The 18374-nt window shown below is 53.4% G+C and overlaps 8 protein-coding genes across 8 annotated transcripts; 4 read left to right on the top strand and 4 right to left on the bottom strand.

The window, feature by feature from the left end:
* Positions 1 to 55: 55 nt before the first annotated feature.
* On the top strand, positions 56 to 1938 carry Z520_04959 (uncharacterized protein; the record flags this gene model as incomplete). The annotated part of the gene is made up of 7 exons (XM_016775463.1): positions 56 to 88; positions 141 to 468; positions 543 to 788; positions 849 to 1103; positions 1165 to 1308; positions 1364 to 1719; positions 1783 to 1938. 7 exons carry the CDS (start codon positions 56 to 58, stop codon positions 1936 to 1938), a joined length of 1518 nt encoding a protein of 505 aa, XP_016633506.1.
* Positions 1939 to 2512: 574 nt separating this feature from the next.
* Positions 2513 to 3854, bottom strand: Z520_04958 (uncharacterized protein; the record flags this gene model as incomplete). The annotated part of the gene is made up of 2 exons (XM_016775462.1): positions 2513 to 3490; positions 3549 to 3854. 2 exons carry the CDS (start codon positions 3852 to 3854, stop codon positions 2513 to 2515), a joined length of 1284 nt encoding a protein of 427 aa, XP_016633505.1.
* Positions 3855 to 5646: 1792 nt separating this feature from the next.
* Z520_04957 (uncharacterized protein) lies at positions 5647 to 6753 on the top strand (the record flags this gene model as incomplete). Its single annotated transcript, XM_016775461.1, has 1 exon — positions 5647 to 6753. The coding sequence occupies one exon, from the start codon at positions 5647 to 5649 to the stop codon at positions 6751 to 6753; it is 1107 nt and encodes a 368-aa protein (XP_016633504.1).
* An 804-nt stretch (positions 6754 to 7557) lies between these two features.
* Positions 7558 to 8770, bottom strand: Z520_04956 (uncharacterized protein; the record flags this gene model as incomplete). The annotated part of the gene is made up of 3 exons (XM_016775460.1): positions 7558 to 8225; positions 8323 to 8485; positions 8546 to 8770. The coding sequence occupies 3 exons, from the start codon at positions 8768 to 8770 to the stop codon at positions 7558 to 7560; spliced, it is 1056 nt and encodes a 351-aa protein (XP_016633503.1).
* An 886-nt stretch (positions 8771 to 9656) lies between these two features.
* On the top strand, positions 9657 to 11444 carry Z520_04955 (uncharacterized protein; the record flags this gene model as incomplete). Its single annotated transcript, XM_016775459.1, has 2 exons — positions 9657 to 9923; positions 9987 to 11444. 2 exons carry the CDS (start codon positions 9657 to 9659, stop codon positions 11442 to 11444), a joined length of 1725 nt encoding a protein of 574 aa, XP_016633502.1.
* Positions 11445 to 11592: 148 nt separating this feature from the next.
* Z520_04954 (uncharacterized protein) lies at positions 11593 to 13494 on the bottom strand (the record flags this gene model as incomplete). The annotated part of the gene is made up of 1 exon (XM_016775458.1): positions 11593 to 13494. The coding sequence occupies one exon, from the start codon at positions 13492 to 13494 to the stop codon at positions 11593 to 11595; it is 1902 nt and encodes a 633-aa protein (XP_016633501.1).
* An 854-nt stretch (positions 13495 to 14348) lies between these two features.
* Z520_04953 (uncharacterized protein) lies at positions 14349 to 16368 on the bottom strand (the record flags this gene model as incomplete). The annotated part of the gene is made up of 3 exons (XM_016775457.1): positions 14349 to 15824; positions 16024 to 16255; positions 16310 to 16368. The coding sequence occupies 3 exons, from the start codon at positions 16366 to 16368 to the stop codon at positions 14349 to 14351; spliced, it is 1767 nt and encodes a 588-aa protein (XP_016633500.1).
* A 349-nt stretch (positions 16369 to 16717) lies between these two features.
* Positions 16718 to 17993, top strand: Z520_04952 (uncharacterized protein; the record flags this gene model as incomplete). Its single annotated transcript, XM_016775456.1, has 2 exons — positions 16718 to 16767; positions 16823 to 17993. 2 exons carry the CDS (start codon positions 16718 to 16720, stop codon positions 17991 to 17993), a joined length of 1221 nt encoding a protein of 406 aa, XP_016633499.1.
* Between the last annotated feature and the right edge of the window lie 381 nt (positions 17994 to 18374).

Raw genomic sequence — 18374 nt, 5'->3', positions numbered from 1 at the left:
AATCACTTTGCCAGAGAGGTTCCCGTTACAGAAGCTCTTCAATCCTGCTGCGAAGATGGCGCTCTCCGCTTCGATGCTTCGGCTGCTGGTAAACCAAATCCCAGACTATTTTCGGTGTCAGGCACTAACATAGATCTCAGATCGTGGTCTTTGTCGCCCTAGGCAGCGTCACATATGGCTACTGCGCCAGCATCATCGGAACCACTCTTGGACAACCCTCCTTCATATCCTACTTTGAACTCGACACGCGACCAAACGCGAGCGGCCTCATCGGAGCAACCAATGGACTCTTTCAGACTGGCGGTCTCTTCGGCACCTTGTCTTGCATGAAATCAGCAGACTGGCTGGGTCGCCGAAAGGCATTGTTTGTGGCGAGTATTGTTACTACTGTTGGAGGAGCGCTGCAGGCGGGCAGCGTGCATATCGCCATGTACATTGTGGCTCGCTTGATAACAGGACTCGGCATTGGTGAGTGCAACTTAGACTGTTCTTCTCTGCACCAAATCGATGTCTTTTTGTCTAAGGATGCTCATATGTGATAGGGGCTCTCGTCACTCTCGTACCCCTATACCAGAGTGAAGTCGCACCGCCGAAGATCCGTGGCTTGCTGGTGGGCATCCACGGAATAATGATCTGTGTCGGCTACACCTCCGCCAGTTGGATCGGTGTCGGCTTCTACTTTGTCCAAGCGGCCGGAGCTCAGTGGCGCATCCCACTGGCAGTACAAGCAGTCTGGCCTGCATTGCTAGCCATGGGAGTCCTGTTCCTTCCCGAGTCACCCCGGTGGCGTACGTATCATCTTTCTCCCGTGGTCTGGGGAAAGACTCGGTTTCACTGACCTGGAATAGTTCTTGACCACGACCGCTTCGACGAGGCGTATTCATCGTTCAAAAGAGTGCGAGCGGAGACTTCCGACAGCTTCTTGGATGACGAGGATGCCATTCGTGCAGACTTCACGCTGCTGCACTCCCAGATTCTGGAAGAGAAGCAAGAGCAGCTATCAACTCTGGATCTGTTCAAGCTGCCGGGATACCGAAAGAGAGTTGGCATTGGTTTCATCATGATGGTAGGGGCACAAGCGACTGGAACGCAAATCATAAACAGTGAGTCCTCATTTCTGGTGGCTTGAGGCGCTCTGTGTTCTCTGGACTGACGGGAGCCTAGACTATGGGCCTATGCTATATAAAAATCTCGGCTTCGATACTGTTCAGCAGCTTATCATTCAAGCCGGCTGGATTTCCGTGTCTCCTTTCGGCAATGCTATCAATGCCCTGTTTGTTGATAAAGTTGGCCGGGTCAAAATGTTGAGTACGTCAACCCGCTTACGACCATTCATATCTCGAACATCTCTAACTTTTGTTAGTCCTTGGTATGTCTGGGTGCGTGCTTGCTCTCGTGGGCGAAGTCATCACACTCTCTCAGTTCCAAGAACATGGCGGACAGGGTTCTGCCAGCGCCGCAGTCTTCTTTCTCTTCTTGCACGTTGCTATCTTTGCCAGCACGATTGATGCAACATCATACATCTATGCTTCTGAGATATTTCCAACACCAGTGAGAGCCAAGGGACTATCGCTGTCCATTTCCGGGCTGTTCCTCACTGCCCTAGCCTTGTTGCAGGGCGCGCCCACTGGCTTTGCGGATATTGGCTGGAAATACTACCTGGTGTGTATTGGTGCTACGTCTGCTGTCATCGTTGTGATATGGTGGAAGTTTCCAGAGGTGAGGCTCTTCTGCCAGCAGGTTTAATATGCCCAAATGAGACTGACGCCCCTGAAACCTTAGACCAAGATGATGTCCCTCGAGGAAATTGGAAGCCTCTTCGCCGATCCATCCAAGGCGCTTGGCGAGAAAGCAAGTGTAAAGGTGAGGCGCGCTTCGTCGGACGAAGAAACCGAGAAGGATAACAGCCAGGTCGAAGTAGAGCGTGTACGAGCGTGAGAGAATGGCGGCGGCAGAGCGTTAGGTCGAGGTTTGACCAATACCATAGAGTTGCTTGTCCTCGCTGGGCAAGCTGTTTGCCACTGCAGACTGCCATTATTAGACTTTTATCAACGGACTGGAATTTTTCATTCAGACATATATTGCACATGGAGCCAAGCAAGGCCGGGAACAGTGCCGGATAGATGATATGCATAGGAAGACACTTTGGGGGTCTTCAAGCCAAGAGCCCTCATGCTCCCCTTGGTCACCCAGGGCCCAAATCTCCCCTATTCAACAATGGCTTCTACCAAACCGGTTGATCGCAAGGAATTGACCGGTAACGGTGAGGTATTTGCTCTAGGTCTTGCACCAAGGGTCTAGAACGGGCATGGCATCGCCGTTGATATTATCTCAGAGTGAATTAGTTAACATGTGTTAAAAGGTACGATCGCATCGCGAATACAATAGAAGTGCAAATGCAACTGAATAACAATCGAGTGAAACCAGACCGAAAGCGCAATTCATTTCCTCTGCTTCCAATCAACATTATATTTCCCGTTTCGTGCCGTTTTCTTAAAGGTTCTCGCCACACCTAGTCCGATTCGGAGTAGGTGTAGAAGCCACAGTTGCCGTTTGAAATGAAATACTCCGAGTCCGGTGGGAAGCTGCTATCGTACTCCGCGCCAAAGCTGTATTCGCCTTCGGTAGTGCAGGCCCCGGCGCCGCCGGTGGCAACGAAGTTGAAGCACTGCTCGCCAGGGGCAAAGTTCCCGTTGAAGGCTGACGCCGCGCAGGCCGCGTTGCTGATGCACGAGGCACAGCAGTCGTAGGCGGTCCCGTCGTCCGTGGTAGTGAGAGTAGTATCCTCACCAGGATAGATCGCGTCGTAGACACCGTCGCCGTTGAGCGTGCCGACTAGATTGGGCGTGGCGCAGGCTGCGTAGCTGACTGTCGAGGTCGTTGCTGATGCGGTGATGGTGGATGTGCTGGTTATCGTTGTAGAGGGTGTAGTGGTGCTGAAGGCGGTGATCGTGGTAGTGGTCATGGTCGTCGTCGTTGTGGTGTAGTTGAAAGTTGGAGGAGTGACAGTTGCTGTAGTAGTAGCGGTTGAAGTTGAGGTGATAATTGTCGTAGTTGTTGCTGTCGTCAATGTGGACGAGACCGCCGTCGCTGTGACCGTCGTGACAATAGGTGAGAAAATCTCCACAAGCTCCTGGCACTCCACTGCCGAAGGGTATTGCGCGCATGTGTCCCATACCGCCTGGCCACCCGTGGAAGGCTGGTAAGGTGCGGGTGCTTTACACTGGGTCGATGGCTTCTGCCATGGCGGAGTATAAGACGATCTTCTCGACTGGGTCTGCCTCTCTTTCACTTCCCGTTTGCGCTTCTCAGCCGAGCCAGGGAGAGTGCTGATAACAGGAAGGAAACCCGACGAGGTTGGCACGGTCGACGTCAGTGTGGTCGTGCTTGTGGTTGTGGTTGTGTCAACCTCCGTTGAAGTAGACGTCGATGCCGTGATAGTGCTAGTAGTGGTGGTGGAGGAGGTCAGAGTAAGTGTTGCCGTGAATGTCTGGTGAGATTAGTGAAGGGAATTTGATTGAGTTCGAAAGCTAGTCCCTGAGACTTACACTGGTGGGTGTGGCGGCCGTACTGGAAACGGTGCTGGTGGTGGTAGTACTCGTTGTCGAGGTGATTGTGACTGCCGGCGGAGTCACTGTGACAGTGGGTGTAATACTGGAGGTCACATGGACTGGAATGGTAATGGTTCTCGCGTACGTGGTTGTTGTCACTCGTGGCACGTTATTTCCTTGTCTGATGGTTGAACAATGTTCGATGGTCACTGTCTCAGGCCCGAGCAACGACGAGGAGAGGCTAACGCCCGCTGCAGCGAGCAATGGCCACACCGCCAGAAGGGAGACGATGGGAGTCTTCATGGCGACCTAATGAAATTAAAGAGTGAAAAGGCCAAACGAGCGACGAGAACTTTAAAAAGGAAAAAAGCGACAAGAGCAAAACGAATGACTGAAAGCAGATTGCTCTGAGAGCGAGGACGAGGACGAGGATCAGAATGATGAATTCAAGACGCGAAGGTCTATATATGTACGGAGACTCACCCCGTAAACAGAACACATACCATAATGGGGTATAGGGATACTAGTAGTTCAGCCCTTACTCTGTCCGGGATGGTGTCGATGGAGCATTGCGTGCCGTTCAGCTCTCTTTTCATCATGGTCGAGGGGCTAGACGTGGAGATTAAACAAATATTCTGTTTCGCTTCGCTCGATAGGATGAGTTAACGGGCGCGTGGCCTTTTGTCCTTGTGGAGGTGGATCGGCTCTTTTGGGCGGCGACTAATCTCCCATGACCCACGAATTTCCTGTTTCGGCCTTGGCTCCCCTGTGCTTGTTGATGCTTGTCGATGCTTGTCGGTGCTTGTCGGTGCTTGTTTCATGATCTTCAACAAGCACCCAAAGGTGCCTAGGTACTCCGTATTTAGCCCCGCTGCCCACCAAAAGGGGCGCAGGGGGTCTCCACAGTAAACATGTTGGATTCCAGATTGCCAACACCATTCACACTCAGGCCGTTACGTCGCCGGTCCTATCACCAAATTTATAGGGGCGCCAAAATCATGCATCGATGTACCTAGGGAGGCTCCTCGCTAACATCCCATCTGCTGAGCCGCAGCTGCGTGGCGCTGCTGCCCGCTGGTGCCTGGGCACCTCTCCCGTGAGGTACCATCAATCTTGTGGATGGCACGTCCTTATTGTTAAGACCTCGCCGCCAACCTCACCATGGCAAATGCTGGAGCGAAACAAGTCTCCACTCCGGTGCCTGACGCCCAACCGCCTCTAACGTCACCTCTTTCCAACACAAATAATAGAGGCCTTCGAACTCTTGTTGCACTTATTGCATTATAGGATGGTTTAAGATATGAGTATACGGTATCTGAACTACAGGCAGCGATCAAGAAAGCTGTATGCTATATCAGACCCTTTGAATAGCGAGGCACATGTCGCGCAGCCTTTTTCTGTCATGGCTACGCGTACTTTACGATTTGTTCCTGCCCATGCTGCCTTCGTTGAGGCTATGAGAGAGTTGGCCGCTTTCCCCTCGAATGGCGGGCAAACCTCTCTTGACTCCAAATACAACCCGCAAATGCTCTTTGACGTGGAGGACTCCGATGAATAGTGTGCTATTGGTACCCACACCCGATGAAGGCAAACGTGGCGAGCACAGGGCGGTATCAGGCTTGACCTGGTGACCCAAAGGAGGGTGATTGGAAGTCTAACTCTTTGTCCCTCAGCTTGGTTAGGCTTGCCAGGATTTGACATTCGGGGGTGCAGATGCTCGTTCCTGTCCTTCGCGACGGAGCCAATATTACGCGAGCCGGGCCTCTTTACCCCTCACTGATGGTCACCTGGATCGTCGCCTTTGTCCAGCCATCCATCTCCAACTTGAAGCATTTCCCCGAGCCATGGCCGAGCACGCTACGAAACTCTCCCCGCGTTTCATGAACGATGACGAACGCGCCCCGAGGGGGTGAATTGGGGCCGCCTACGGAGAGACGCAAATGCGGTCAGATATAACCGACAGATTCGACGTCCGGCAATGACTTCTTAAAAGGCAAGTCTCAACCATATCCGATGATACAGTCCCTCCGCAAGCGTATTCATATTGTTCACAACCCTGCCGCAACCTAGGCGAAATCCGCTGAGCACTTCAAAAATGTCTAACAATCCTAATATCCCACCATTTGCATCCGATGTGCCGGTGGCCGACATAGCGACGGTGGATTTCGATCTCCTGACGCAGGGCGACCCGGAACAGGCCCGGATCCTGCTTCACTCGTGCCAGAACTACGGTTTCTTTTATCTGTCCAACCACCACGTTGACTCTGGATTCATGTTCGATCTCGCCGATGGTGTCTTCTCGCTGCCGCTGGACGAGAAGCTCAAGTACGACATGGGCACAACGGGCCACTACTACGGGTATAAGCGGAGCGGGGCCATGTTTGTCGACGACAAGGGCACCAAGGACCACAGCGAGTTCTACAACGTGTCCAAGGACGAGGTATTGGGCGTCCCGCAGCCGCGACCGACGGTGTCGGGCCACCATCCCCAAGTGGTGCTGGACCGGTTCGAGGAGCTCAAGACGTTTATGAAGTCGTGCCATAATGTCATCTACGCCATCACGAGATCCCTAGGGAAATCGCTGGGCCTGCCGGATGGCCTGCTCGAGTCGCTGCACGAGCTGGACAAACCCTCGGTCGACCAGGCGCGGGTCACTTGTGCGCCGCCCGTCCGACCGGCCGAGACGATCACGCTGGGCGAGCACACGGACTTCGGCAGCGTGACGGTGCTGTTCAACCAGCTGGGCGGGCTGCAGGTTCTGGCACCCAACAAACGAGACTGGGAATACGTGCGGCCGCGGCCCGAGTGTGCCGTAATCAACCTGGGTGACAGCCTGATCAAGCTGCTCGGCGGCAGACTGTACAGCGCGGTGCACCGGGTGGTCGTGCCTCCAGGCCCCCAGGGGGAATGCATGCGCCACAGCGTGGTGTACTTCTCGCGGCCGAACTCGAGCGTCAAGCTGCGCGATCTGTTTCAGTATCCCACGGAAGAGGACGTGGCGAGACTGGAGCAGTCGTCCGGTGAAAGGCTTCTGAATGCGGATGAGTGGGTCAAGCAGCGCGCCCACAACTGGAACACGGCGCAGTACAAGGGCAAGGAGTCGTACAAGCTGAGCCGAGGAACAGAGCACAATCGCGAGTGGGATTCCGATCCCGCTGTCAAGTTGGAGCAGCAGCGTCCGAAGGCGGTCGAAGCTGTGTGACCGCGAGAGCTGGGATTGCCGACTATGTACTGCGTATAGGCCTTGTTTTGACACAGTGCTCCAAGTAACTTCCATGCCATGCTTTAGCGAGATCTCCCCAATTTCTCACTTGTCAGAATCTACTTGCTACTTTCAATCCAGAGTGTGCCATCAGATCAGGGGACCTGGACCAACAAGTGCATCAAGGGCCCCCTCCGTTCCCGCCTTTCGCCCCAGAAGAGCCACGGGAATAAAAGTCAAAGTCGTCGTGGAAGGGAAGCACCTCCAGCCCGAGCGAGATGACCGCTCCAATACCGAGAAACAGAAGGCCGCCAGGGCGAGAGAAGGAAAAGGAACAGGGAAACAAGTGGCAACCGGAGTGAAATGAATTCTCGCAATCTGCAAAAACAAAACACCAAGGCTCTCCTTCCGGATATAGCCATTGACAGGGCTAATTGAAAGGCAGATACGAGAGTCTATCGCCTTTAGGAGGACGGGATGCGGCTAGGCACTTAGTATCCGGCAGATAACAGCCTTGAGCAAAAAGTATGATAGGAATATCAAATCCCCTTTCCGAACCCCCACTCTCGCTAGGCGTCCGCCACGGTACTCGGTGCGTGGGGTTTAGTTCGACTCTCTCGCTCGTAGTATCGTAGCGCTGTGTCGAATGGACGTGTGAGCGTTTCGTGAGGTTGTGATATCACCGAAGCACTACAGTCGTACCAGAAGAGACTTTGGCCGGCTGTATACATCCCAAAACATCGGCCCAGGACATGAGCTTCATTATAGCATATGCTATGTAATAAGAATATCCACCTTCAACGCCTATTCTTCATCAGCCTGATCGCCCTGTTTGGCCTTCTTCGCCCTCCACAGATAGTATTCCCCGGCCGTCATGACCGGGTACTTTGCCGGATTCTCCTCGGAAATGCACGACGGAATGGGCAACATGGGCATCTTCCTGTCCAATCCGTAAAAGAAAGGGATGGAATATCTCTCCTTCCCGCTCTTGTTGATGACGCGATGCACCGTGGAGACGAAATAGTCGTTTGTCTGCCTCATGAAACAGTCGGCGATGTTGATCACAAAGGAATTGGGCACGGGCTTCGCGCGGATCCACCGCTTCGACTTCCCCAAAACCTCCAGCCCGCCAGACATGTCTTGGTTGACGATGGTGAAGCACTCAAAGTCTGTGTGGGCGCCGATGCCGTTCTGCTCGTCCACCGACGCCCGCTGTTCCGGGTAGTGCAGGATGCGCAGGCCAGCCTCGGGCCGTTTTGTCCATTCGTCAAAATATGTTTCGGGGAGGTGCAGTGCCAGGGCGAAGATCCGGGTCATCTTGCGCGCGAACTGGAGCATGGGCGTGTGGTAAGCGTACATGGCTTCCTTGAAGCCAGGCAGATCGCTTGGCCATATTGAGGAACCGGGGTCGTTTTCTGGGTTTTCGGGATCCTGCTCGGCAGAGTATGCTAGATTGAAAGCTTCGCTGAGATCTAAGAGAGGCACATTTTGACAGAAGTGTTAGTTTTGCGCGGCCCCCGAGAAGACAAGATATCACGGTTCGGAATGCACCCCACAGAGTTAACCTACCATGATGTTTCCTGCCATTCCTGTTATAACTCGCGAGCGCATGGTATCCCACGTATTCCTTGGGCACGAGATTCGTGTCAACCTCCAATTTCTTCTCCAGCGGAAGGGCAAAGAAGCGCTTGGCTTGCTCAAATACTCCATCGGCCAGTTTTGGATCAAAGCCCTGAAAGGAAATGGCAATGTTCAGCAATCGATAATTGTCTCGTAGAGAGGCAAATCTTACATGATTGACCACGTAGAAAAAACCAATCCGGTGAGCGGCTTCTCGAACCTTGTCCGCTACCGCCTGTCGATCCTCCAAATTGTCGCTGTAGATTCCTGCTACGTCGATGATAGGGATCTCGTCTGCATCTATGGCCTCGTTGGATTCAACGTGGAGAGTTTGACCATTCTGTAGTTTGATTACGAGAGGATTATTTTCCTCGGTCTGTGTCGTAACTTGGGACATGGTGATATTCAGTTGGAGCGTGCCGCCAGAACAACGATGAGCTGATTTTCAGACTCCAAGTGCCTAGCTGCAAAACCAGGCCCAATATGATATCAAGAACGAACAGCAGTTCCTGAAACGGACATCGGATGCTCGAACTAAACATCGGAGTTCACAGACGGAGGTGCGCGCAGCCTTATTGCTTATCGGCTTTGCCGTGTCGCTCCTCATCCGATGCATCTGCAGAGTATGGACTGTGATCTTCGGCGACGCGTTTCCGTCCTTCCATTTTAGGGATCGTTCTCACAAGTCGGTTACCAGCCGATCCACTAATAAATGCTTACCTCTAGCCACATGGTCGTTGGGATACTCGCCCAGACCCTACCTGACCGCGATGATTGGCAGGTTGATATCAGGTGTCTTAATGGTCGTACATATTCAAATCCTATGCCATAGACATTGGTTTGGCACAAAGCGCGTTGTCATGACCTGGCGAGGAAAGCTGAGAATGATCCCGTGAGGCAGCCTATATGTGACCTTCGGCAGGGGTTCCGTGAAGCTTCTTGCCTCAAGCGAACTTATCGGTTCTAGACTTCGACCTTTTAGTCGTTATTTGATAGCTATGTTATCGAGTTGCCGGAAAGTGACCGTCGACAGCGTGGAGATGAGCGTTAACACGCTGGTCCACCACGTGGCTCGCCTGGGTCCTTATCAGCGATATACACATCCAGGGCACGGAGAGTGGGCGGAATCAGGCTCTGTTGGGTCATGATCAGAGACTCGACCCCTTTGATAAACATCTGCGCGATCGCAGCTCTGCTGGAGCTGCGAGCAACCCTTTCGACCTGAGGGAGCCTGGACAAAACACAGGTTAACTCTGCCGCAGCTCAGCTAGCGATCAAGAACAATGAGTTCTTTTCGTCACCGGGCCGCACGGCTCAGCGAAAAGCTCGAAGTGCCGGTAGACGAGAACTTGGACGGCAAGAGGGCCACCGCATGGAACAATCGTGATCTTGCCCCTCTTCCTCCAAATAGGCGAACGTGGACAGTATGGGGATTCTTGGGATTCTGGGCCGTCATCCAACTGAACACAGTAGGGTGGCAGACAGCAAGCTCATTGATCTCGCTCGGGTTGAGTGTGTGGGAGGCCATGGTTGTGACGATTATCGCCAAGGTCAGTAGTCCCCCCTGTTGATCCGACGTCCCCGAGTTCTCAACTGACCGTGGTAACATGTAGTTTCTCATTGCTGCAGTGGCGATTACGAATGGCTGGTGGGGGGCAGTCTGGCATGTCGGGTTCTCTGTGGGAAACCGTGCTGTTTGGGGGCTGAGGGGCTCATATCTTGCTCTCGCACAAAGAATCATGCTCTGTCTGGTCTGGTATGGCGTCCAAGCCTGGATTGGTGGCCAGATGGTAGGCGTTATGCTCTACAGCATCTTCTCCGGCTACAGACACATCCCCAACACCTTCCCGGCCAGCGCGAACATGACAACTCAGCAGTTTGTTGGCTTCATCGTCTTCCTCTGCTTCCAGTTCCCCTGCCTTCTGATCCCCCCTGAGAAGACCGCGATCTTGTTCCGGTACGCCAACATTATCACCGCTGTTACCATGTTCTCGGTCACGGTATGGGCTTTGTCGGAAGCCCATGGCGGCGGGCCATTGCTCACCGCTAACAGCACGCTCACCACGACCAGCGAGAGAGCGTGGGCTATTATCCGCGGCATCACAACCGTTATTGGGTCCATCGCAGTGTCGCTGACGAACCAAAGCGATTTCAACCGGTTCGCAAAGACCCCTGGCGCACAAATTCCTGGCCAGATTTACTCCACAGTCATCATCGGTGCGCTTGTGACCCTCATGGGTACCCTGACGACCTCTGCGGCACAAAAAATCTATGGGGAGGTGCTCTGGTCGCCCGCAGAACTCGCCATTCGCTGGATGGAGGACGGATATACCGCAAAGTCCCGAGCAGGAGCCTTCTTTGCCGGCTTTGGCTTCTTCATCTCTCAACTTAGTATCAACACAGTCGACAATGCCTGGCCAGGTGGCTTCGACCTTGCGGCACTCTTCCCTCGTTGGATCAATATCCGCCGGGGTGCTGTCATCACGTTCGTGCTCGGTATCGTGATCAATCCGTGGCAATTGGCTGACACCGCTAACACCTTCATCAACGTGCTGGACGGATATTCAGTCTTCCTCGGTCCCATGGTGGGCATGATGGTCTGCGACTTCTGGGTCATTCGCGATCGCAAGTTCAAGCTTTCTGACCTGTACACTCCAAACGAACAGTCCATCTACTGGTACTATCACGGATTCAACTGGCGCGCTTACGCTTCTTGGCTCGTCGGGATGGCGCCAGCGCTGCCTGGATTCATCAATGCTGTCAACCCGTCCATTCATGTGCCCAAAGGCGCACAGGAGATCTTCTACCTCGCATACATCGAGGGGTTTGCTTTGGCATTCGTTGTGCATTATGTCCTGAACCGGCTATTCCCAGTGCCGGGTCTTGGAGAGATTGACACAGAAGATCTGTTCGCGACATTTACGGTGGAGGAGGCAAGGAAGTTGGGTGTGATGCCTCATCCCCGCTTGCTCGAGGGTGAAGCATTAGAGATCCAGGATGGCGAGTGTGCGTCATCAGAAGACGCTGTAGAGTCAAAGGCGGTTGTGATTGGAGAGAAGTTGGTCGGTTGAGTTCCGAAGGCTGGGGCCAGGTAGCACGCTCCCTCGTTGCGCAAGCACCTATCCAAGCCTCAACACTGCCTCGCTCGTAGAGTTTTTATAGACGCTGCTTCCATCTCATGCGCCATTGTCTGGGCTGGGGTTGATTAGTTGATAGACATCACACTTTGCTACCGTCAGATTCGCTTCTCTCTTGCTTGGACCTGATATATAGAGGAATTCCAGACAGCGGAGGCTGGACCACGTTCATAGCGTTGTTGAAGATCTCTTCTCCAAGTGGCTTAATTATGTCCGCATAATTAAAACCCTTCAAGACAGAATAAACATCTTTCCATTCCGACAATTCCATGTCCCGGAGTTGGTGGGCAAAGTGCGTCTCAAACCATCGATCACTAGTTTCCTCGTAACCCTCAGAGCCACCGTATTTGGCGTCATTGCGGTACTTCACGAACGAAGGCGTTTCCTTCTTCTCGTGATTCTTGTTGAGCAAAGCCTTGTTTGACGACAGCTCCGAACTTGACGTTTTCTGCATGGACTTGGATCGCAACAATTCGGCATGCGCGCCAATGAACAATGCCCAGAGACGGGCGTTTCGATATTTTGAAGAGTGCCGAGGCCCAGGACCAGGCCCCGCGTCCTCAGCATTCTGCAGCGCTGCTCGAAGATTCTTCAGTTGCGTTGGAACCATATCAAAGAGATCAATGCCACCAACTTCAACTTTGTAGCTCAAATGATGTGTCCAAAGAAATTCTGCAAGAATCAAATATTGTTGGGTGTACCAGTACTCTACCGGCGCGGCAGAGCATCCCCCTCCACCTTCCCGTGATGACAAGGATGCACTCTCTTTGGCCTCGTGGACGGCGCGAATATAGTGTTTGAGCATCCTCCCCTGTTGGAGACAGGCTGTTGTCGTCAGCCACAGCATTATGAGAGGTGGCGTGGGTCGACCACTGAGACCGTAGAGTAGCCACGTTTGTAAAGTGGTCCTCCGAGAGACGAAGAATGCTTTTAGTTCTTCGCCTTCAACACTCGGGTCGAGACACCTTTCCGCATTGTCCCGATGGTATGTCCACTGTGGTAGTTCTCGAAGCTGTTGAAGAGCAGCATCCCAAAGAGGCCGCATCGTCGTGACTACCCAGCCGCCAGGGTTCACATCGAATGCAAGGGGAGCCATAAACATCGAAGAGATCTGTGTGTGGCTCCAGAGGGCATATTGCAGGAGGGTGAAGTTCACTGTGTGATTCCTTTTTTGTTGTTCTTGGAACATGTTCTGCAATATGTTTGCATGTGCCGCAGCAGCTGACAGGTTTTTATCGACAATGTCGGCTTTCTGCAGCATGATAATCTGGAGCACATTCACATCACCGTAGGTTTGATCTACGTTGTCTCGCAGTCTCGACCGCAGTTCCTGGATACTCCGCAGGCGGTAACGCATAGCCAGTGTCCGCAAAGCGGGGTTGAGCACAGCGGCAACAGTTGCAGACCGAGCAATAAATGCATTTCCTGAAGCTGGCTCTTGAAGCGTGGAGGTGCAGATGGACCAGTCTAATCTCGCATTGGCAGAGCTGACCCATGCTGTGGAAGGAACATGATACTGCGCCGGAAGAAGATAGTCTCGATAGAAGGCAATCAGCTCGTTCACTTGAGGATCGATTTTGACCGGATAAGCATTGAAGGGATCCGAATTCCCCCTGTGGAGATTGATCGAAGGGGAGCCGACTGCAGGCTCGGAAACGCCACCAGTGCGTTGAGTCCTGATGGCCCCATTTCGCGCTGTGGGAACTGGACGCCCTCGCACATGGCGGCTGCTCTCGGACAGTGGCCGTCTTTGGGAGCTGGGAATCGGTACCTTCTGCTTACAGGTGGCAGGGACCACGACGGGATCTCGAAGATGCTTGACGTTCTGCTTTCTGCGCCATACATGATAGTTCTGACGGACGTGGGAAAGGACTCGCGACTGGTCATCATGAGAGCCGCTGGGCCTCTTTGAATCGTAGTTGACGAATAGAAACTTCTCCGAATAGGGCTGTAAGTCAGGGCGGCGGGGATGTTGATCCGACATGACTTAGTACAGGCTTAGCCAAGTCGGTCAGGGGAGGCTCGAGATAGTGGTAGAGGATGTAGCGGAAAGGCATCACGCACGATCGCGATGAGACCGGCCGGTTTAAATGTCGGGGCGAGTGAGCGACAACGCCGTGGCGCCCGGTATCCGAGAAAGTCTGATCTTGTTAATCTGGGATTCTGCTTCCGCGCCGTGAACATAGCTAGGTATTCGTATATTCAGAAGGGCCAGTTCATTGTTCCCTGCCCCGAGTCCGTCGATAAGCTCACTAAGCCTTAACAGCAGTTCGCAGCAGATGGATTCCAGAGTGCAATTAACCAAGCAGGAAATGTCGGCCAAGAATCCAACCTCGTCACGCTCGTATACGCGAGAGCCAAGGCGTGTAATCAAAGTCATCAGTCCAGTTCAGTACATCTTGTATTGGATTGGTCCTTTGCGCAGTCCATATCAAGCTACATCCGGACGAGGCACGGAGGCAGGTATCTAGGTACCTTGGTATCTTGGTAGGTTGGTACTAGGCATCCAATCGCTGCCAATTCGACCTCCATAGACAGCGTTGACTGCTGGTGTTAACCAACTGACCCGGCCTGTGTCCATCCTTCGATTCCCGTGTCCAGCGGCATTTCACTCATCATCACGGACATGGCCCACGGTTTTTCATTTCAGCATGCATACCATTCCCGTCCCGCTGTTAAGAGAGCGCTTTCCTCCCACCTGGATCCGTGATCGCCCATAGTCCGGGATCCTTACCAACTCCGTTGCGAGGCATGATGCTGAACAACTCAAGACATGGGGGATAACACATGTGCCGCCCATTCGTAGCGCTTGTTGAGGGAAAACAAGAACCACTTGATCTAGTTCTGCACAGCAGCTTGACCAGTTTGCACCTGTGTCTGTCCCTGCCCCTGTCCCTGTCCCTGTCCGCCTCGTCCCCGGCCACCACGATAATTGTATCCGCCATATCCACGGTTGTGGTAGCCGCCGCGATAAGTTCCGCCGTATTGTCTTCCACGACCATAACCACCCCCTCTTCCGCGCCCGCGGTAACCTCCATCCACATTCCCTTGGCCAAACGTCTCGATGTTCTTCTTGAACTCTTCGCTGCGCACTTGTCTGGCATGAGCACGGCCGTCGTTACCTTCTTCTCGGTCCTTTGCTTCCGACGAGATATTATCAAAGAACGAAGTAGACTTGTTATAGGCCGGGGCGGCAGTGGTTAGGCTGTCTTTTCTCGTTGGCGTGGGCTTTTCTCCGCTGTCTTCTTCCTGCGTCGGGTTCTCCTCAAGGGGTGATCCTGAAGCGATCGCCTCTTTAATCAGATCCTCCTTGTTAAACTTCGCATTGGCGGATTCAAAGTCGAAATCAGACTTGGGAATTTCCATCTTCTTCTGGCCACTTCCACGGTGGTAGTTGCCACCTCGCCCGCCTCTGAATCCTCCCCTTCCCCCGCGAGCCGTCCCGTTGCTCGTGGTTGATGTAGACATCTCTGCCACCTTTTTCGTCAGAGCGTCTACGGCCGCCGCTGAGGGAGTTTCTTTGGTTGGGACCGCAGCTGCTTGAGGGTTCAATTTTGCCATTGCTGCAGCGACCGCTTCTTTTGCTTGTCGCGCTGCCTCATCCATGGCAGCTTGCGAGGGGACAGGTTTGTGAGGTTTCGCACCGGCGCCGTTCGTTGCTGAAGTATCCGCCGTGGCGGGGACTGGAGGTGTGAAGGATTTCTGGTTCACAGTGAGAGGGATTGCGGGAGCGACCCGGTTGTTCTTTGGCCCTGTAGGAGCGGCTTTGGGAGGCGCCACTACCGCAGCCGCTGCTGCTGCCGGCGCAGGAGCAGATGTGGGAGCAGCCTTAGCAGCGACCTGGGCATGGGACAGTTGTGACGGGAGAGATGTGGGGAGTTGGGTTTCTTTGGGAGGAGAAGGAGCTGATTCTGGGGCCTTGTTACTACCCGGGAGTTCAGATGTCAGGGTCGAAGGAGGTGGTGGTGCGGGAACAGCCAAGTCAGGAGGTTGTGACTGCGGACCAGGTGGAGGTGGTACATTGCCGCGCAAGCCGGGAGGGCCGATTGGAGGCTGAGGATGCTGTGGAAATGGGTGAGGACCCGGACCTTGCGGGAAACCCTGGCCGCCAGGGGGACCAAAGTACCCAGGAGGGGGAGGCCCGTAAGGGGGAAACCCGGGACCAGGGCCAAAGGCTCCCGGCGGCGGGCCATAGCCTCTGCCAAACTGATTTGGAGGGTAGTAACCACCAAAGGGAGGAGGATGTGGGTATTCTGGAGGAGAAAAGGGACCATCACGCGGGATTCCCGGTGGAGGACCTGGTCGCGAGGCATTCTGAGAGCCGATTTAGGTCAGCGGTGCTCGAGAAAATTATACATATAGAGAGAGTGTGCATAGAAGAGGTCAAAATCAGAAGGAAGGCAACGGAAACATCCACATGGCTTTGCGCTTTCAGAACAGGTCTGTGAATTTACATCCGAATATCTCATCATAAAGACAGGGTTGGGGCAACCAAGGAGGACACACGACATACCAGGATAGCAGGGTCATTGGGCATGTTCTGAGGAGGGGATGGTTGTGAGGGTTCATCTTCAGCGATCTTGATATCCTTGACGTCGCTCCCGCGAAAGACAATGAAACCATATTTCTGTTGTGAAGGAGGGATGAATTTGTCGACTTTGCGGTCTTCGGTACCAAATGAGAAGACATTTTCCAAGGCAATTGTGGACTGTTCAGGATTTATCTCATGGAGAGTACCGACATAGCTACGCGCGCAAAAATGTTAGAGCAGGTCCAGGAACAAAAGGGGGTTCACGTACCGAATTTCACTTTTCGAGATGAGGTTGAAACGCTGACCGATGAGATGATCCATGTCCATGATGACGCAAAGAGAGCGCGATAAAGAAGACACTAATGTTACATAAAGAGGAAGGAAACCCGAGAGTAGAAGAAGAAGGAAGGGTGGCGGCAGAGGGTTTGCGAGGTTGTCTTGTTTGATGGGAAGAAGCAGAAAAGACGAATTTGCCTGGAGAAGCTGCGGAAGGTCAAGAGCCAGAGCGACAAACTAGCAAAACACAGTGCATTCGCGGTCACTTGTGCCCAGCCGTAGTCTTGGCACCTCGGCGCAGTGCTACTACTGTGCGCCTTTCACTCCGTATGTGCAATATCAAACAATTTCGGCATTGCATCACTTTTCTCTTCTTGGCTTGACCCTGCCACCGACCATCATGACCAGCTACAGCACAGGCGACCAGGCAGGCAATTATTTCCAGACCGAGTGCGTGGCAAAACCCGCGCGGCTCCCACTCTGAGCATTGCTGATCATTTTCCAGTGCATCTTTGGTTGAACATGATCGGAAACGCCAGAAAGCAGCAAACACATTGGGAGATCCAGTCCAATTCCCTACAAAGTTGCTAGCTGTTGGTATCAACTACTATCTTGACGCTACTGGAGATGTTGTCTTTGTCGCCGAGGCCGCGGGGTCGGTCTCGGGCCTGCGGTTATCCACAAACGAGATATCCACAATGCCCAAAGGCCCTCAGGCTCCCTTAACTAGCCTTGCCTTTTCCACAGCACAGCCCAGCAAAGGGCCCAACCCTGTCACCCACGTCTTCGCTGGATGTTGGGACAAGTCGATATGGAAGTATTCGTTGCAGGGACCTACAATCATCGATCAAAGCTCAATTCTTGCTCACCAAGACTTTGTGAAATGCCTTCTTGTTGTCCGAACTCCAGATAAGCAAGATATCTTGATATCGGGTGGAGCTGACGGTGACGTGCGCCTCTGGAGCCTCGATGGACAGCCACTTAATTCGGTCAAGCCCAATGCCCGAGGCATCGAATGCCTTGCGTTAGACCCTCTCTCTTCACCCGATTCTCCTACTGTGGTGCTTTCGACATCTCAGCGGGAAATTTTCTCTTTTCCTCTCCCAGCGCTATCAAACCTCACTACGCAAAAAATTGGACTGTCATCCCCTATCACGGTGCATGCCACGAGTGTGTACAAGCTGCACTTCGATGAGGACGGAGATCTATGGACAGCCTCGGCAGACAAAACAGCCAAACACCTCTTGAGGGACGAGGGATGGAAGGTTGAGATGACACTGACGCACCCCGACTTTGTGCGGGATGTGGTCACACACGATAAATATGGCTGGGTGGTGACAGCCTGTAGGGACGAGAATGTGCGAGTGTGGAACAGGGCGACTGGTGACCTCCACCACGTTTTCACCGGGCACTACGAAGAAGTAACAGGACTGTCTCTGGCACGGGACCTGGTCATCAGTGTCAGTATTGATGCGACACTTCGAAGATGGAGCCTGGCCCCGGCGGATCTGAACAAGGCTGTGCAAGAGGCTACGAATCCACGGCTTCTCGAACAGGAACCTGAACCCAACGCGGATCTAGGGATGTTGACAGAGGAGGAAGAAGCAGAACTCCGCGCTTTGATGGAGGCAGAAGAGGAAGAGGCGCTGGAGAAGCTGGCCATGGACGAGCAATAAGACCTGCTCTGTCCCAGGACATCTTTACGCAGCCTTGCCTTATCAGTTATATACATGCCCCACGTGCCCAACCCCAGATTAGCTAAGCAGGCTGATAGAACTGATAGACTGATATGGTCAAATGCTCGGCCATGATTGGCTGCCCTGCCACCTCCTCCCTGCCTTTTGTCTTTTTCCCGCTTCTCGTGATTGATCTGATTGCCCATTGCCCCCCCATCCGAAAATTTCTTCAGTCAGCAATTCATCCATCTCGTATCTGCCTATCCATCTCTGCTCGGAGGAACGTCCTCTGGCCTGCATTTGAATTTAGTCCCTCGCACGAAACATTTCGGGTGGCGCTGTTCCTGCCGGCGATTTCCGACCCCAACCGCAAAACTTTTG

This window comes from Fonsecaea multimorphosa (assembly GCF_000836435.1).
Source record: "Fonsecaea multimorphosa CBS 102226 unplaced genomic scaffold supercont1.8, whole genome shotgun sequence".
NCBI lineage: Eukaryota > Fungi > Ascomycota > Eurotiomycetes > Chaetothyriales > Herpotrichiellaceae > Fonsecaea > Fonsecaea multimorphosa.
This window is presented reverse-complemented; position numbering and strand designations above follow the sequence as displayed.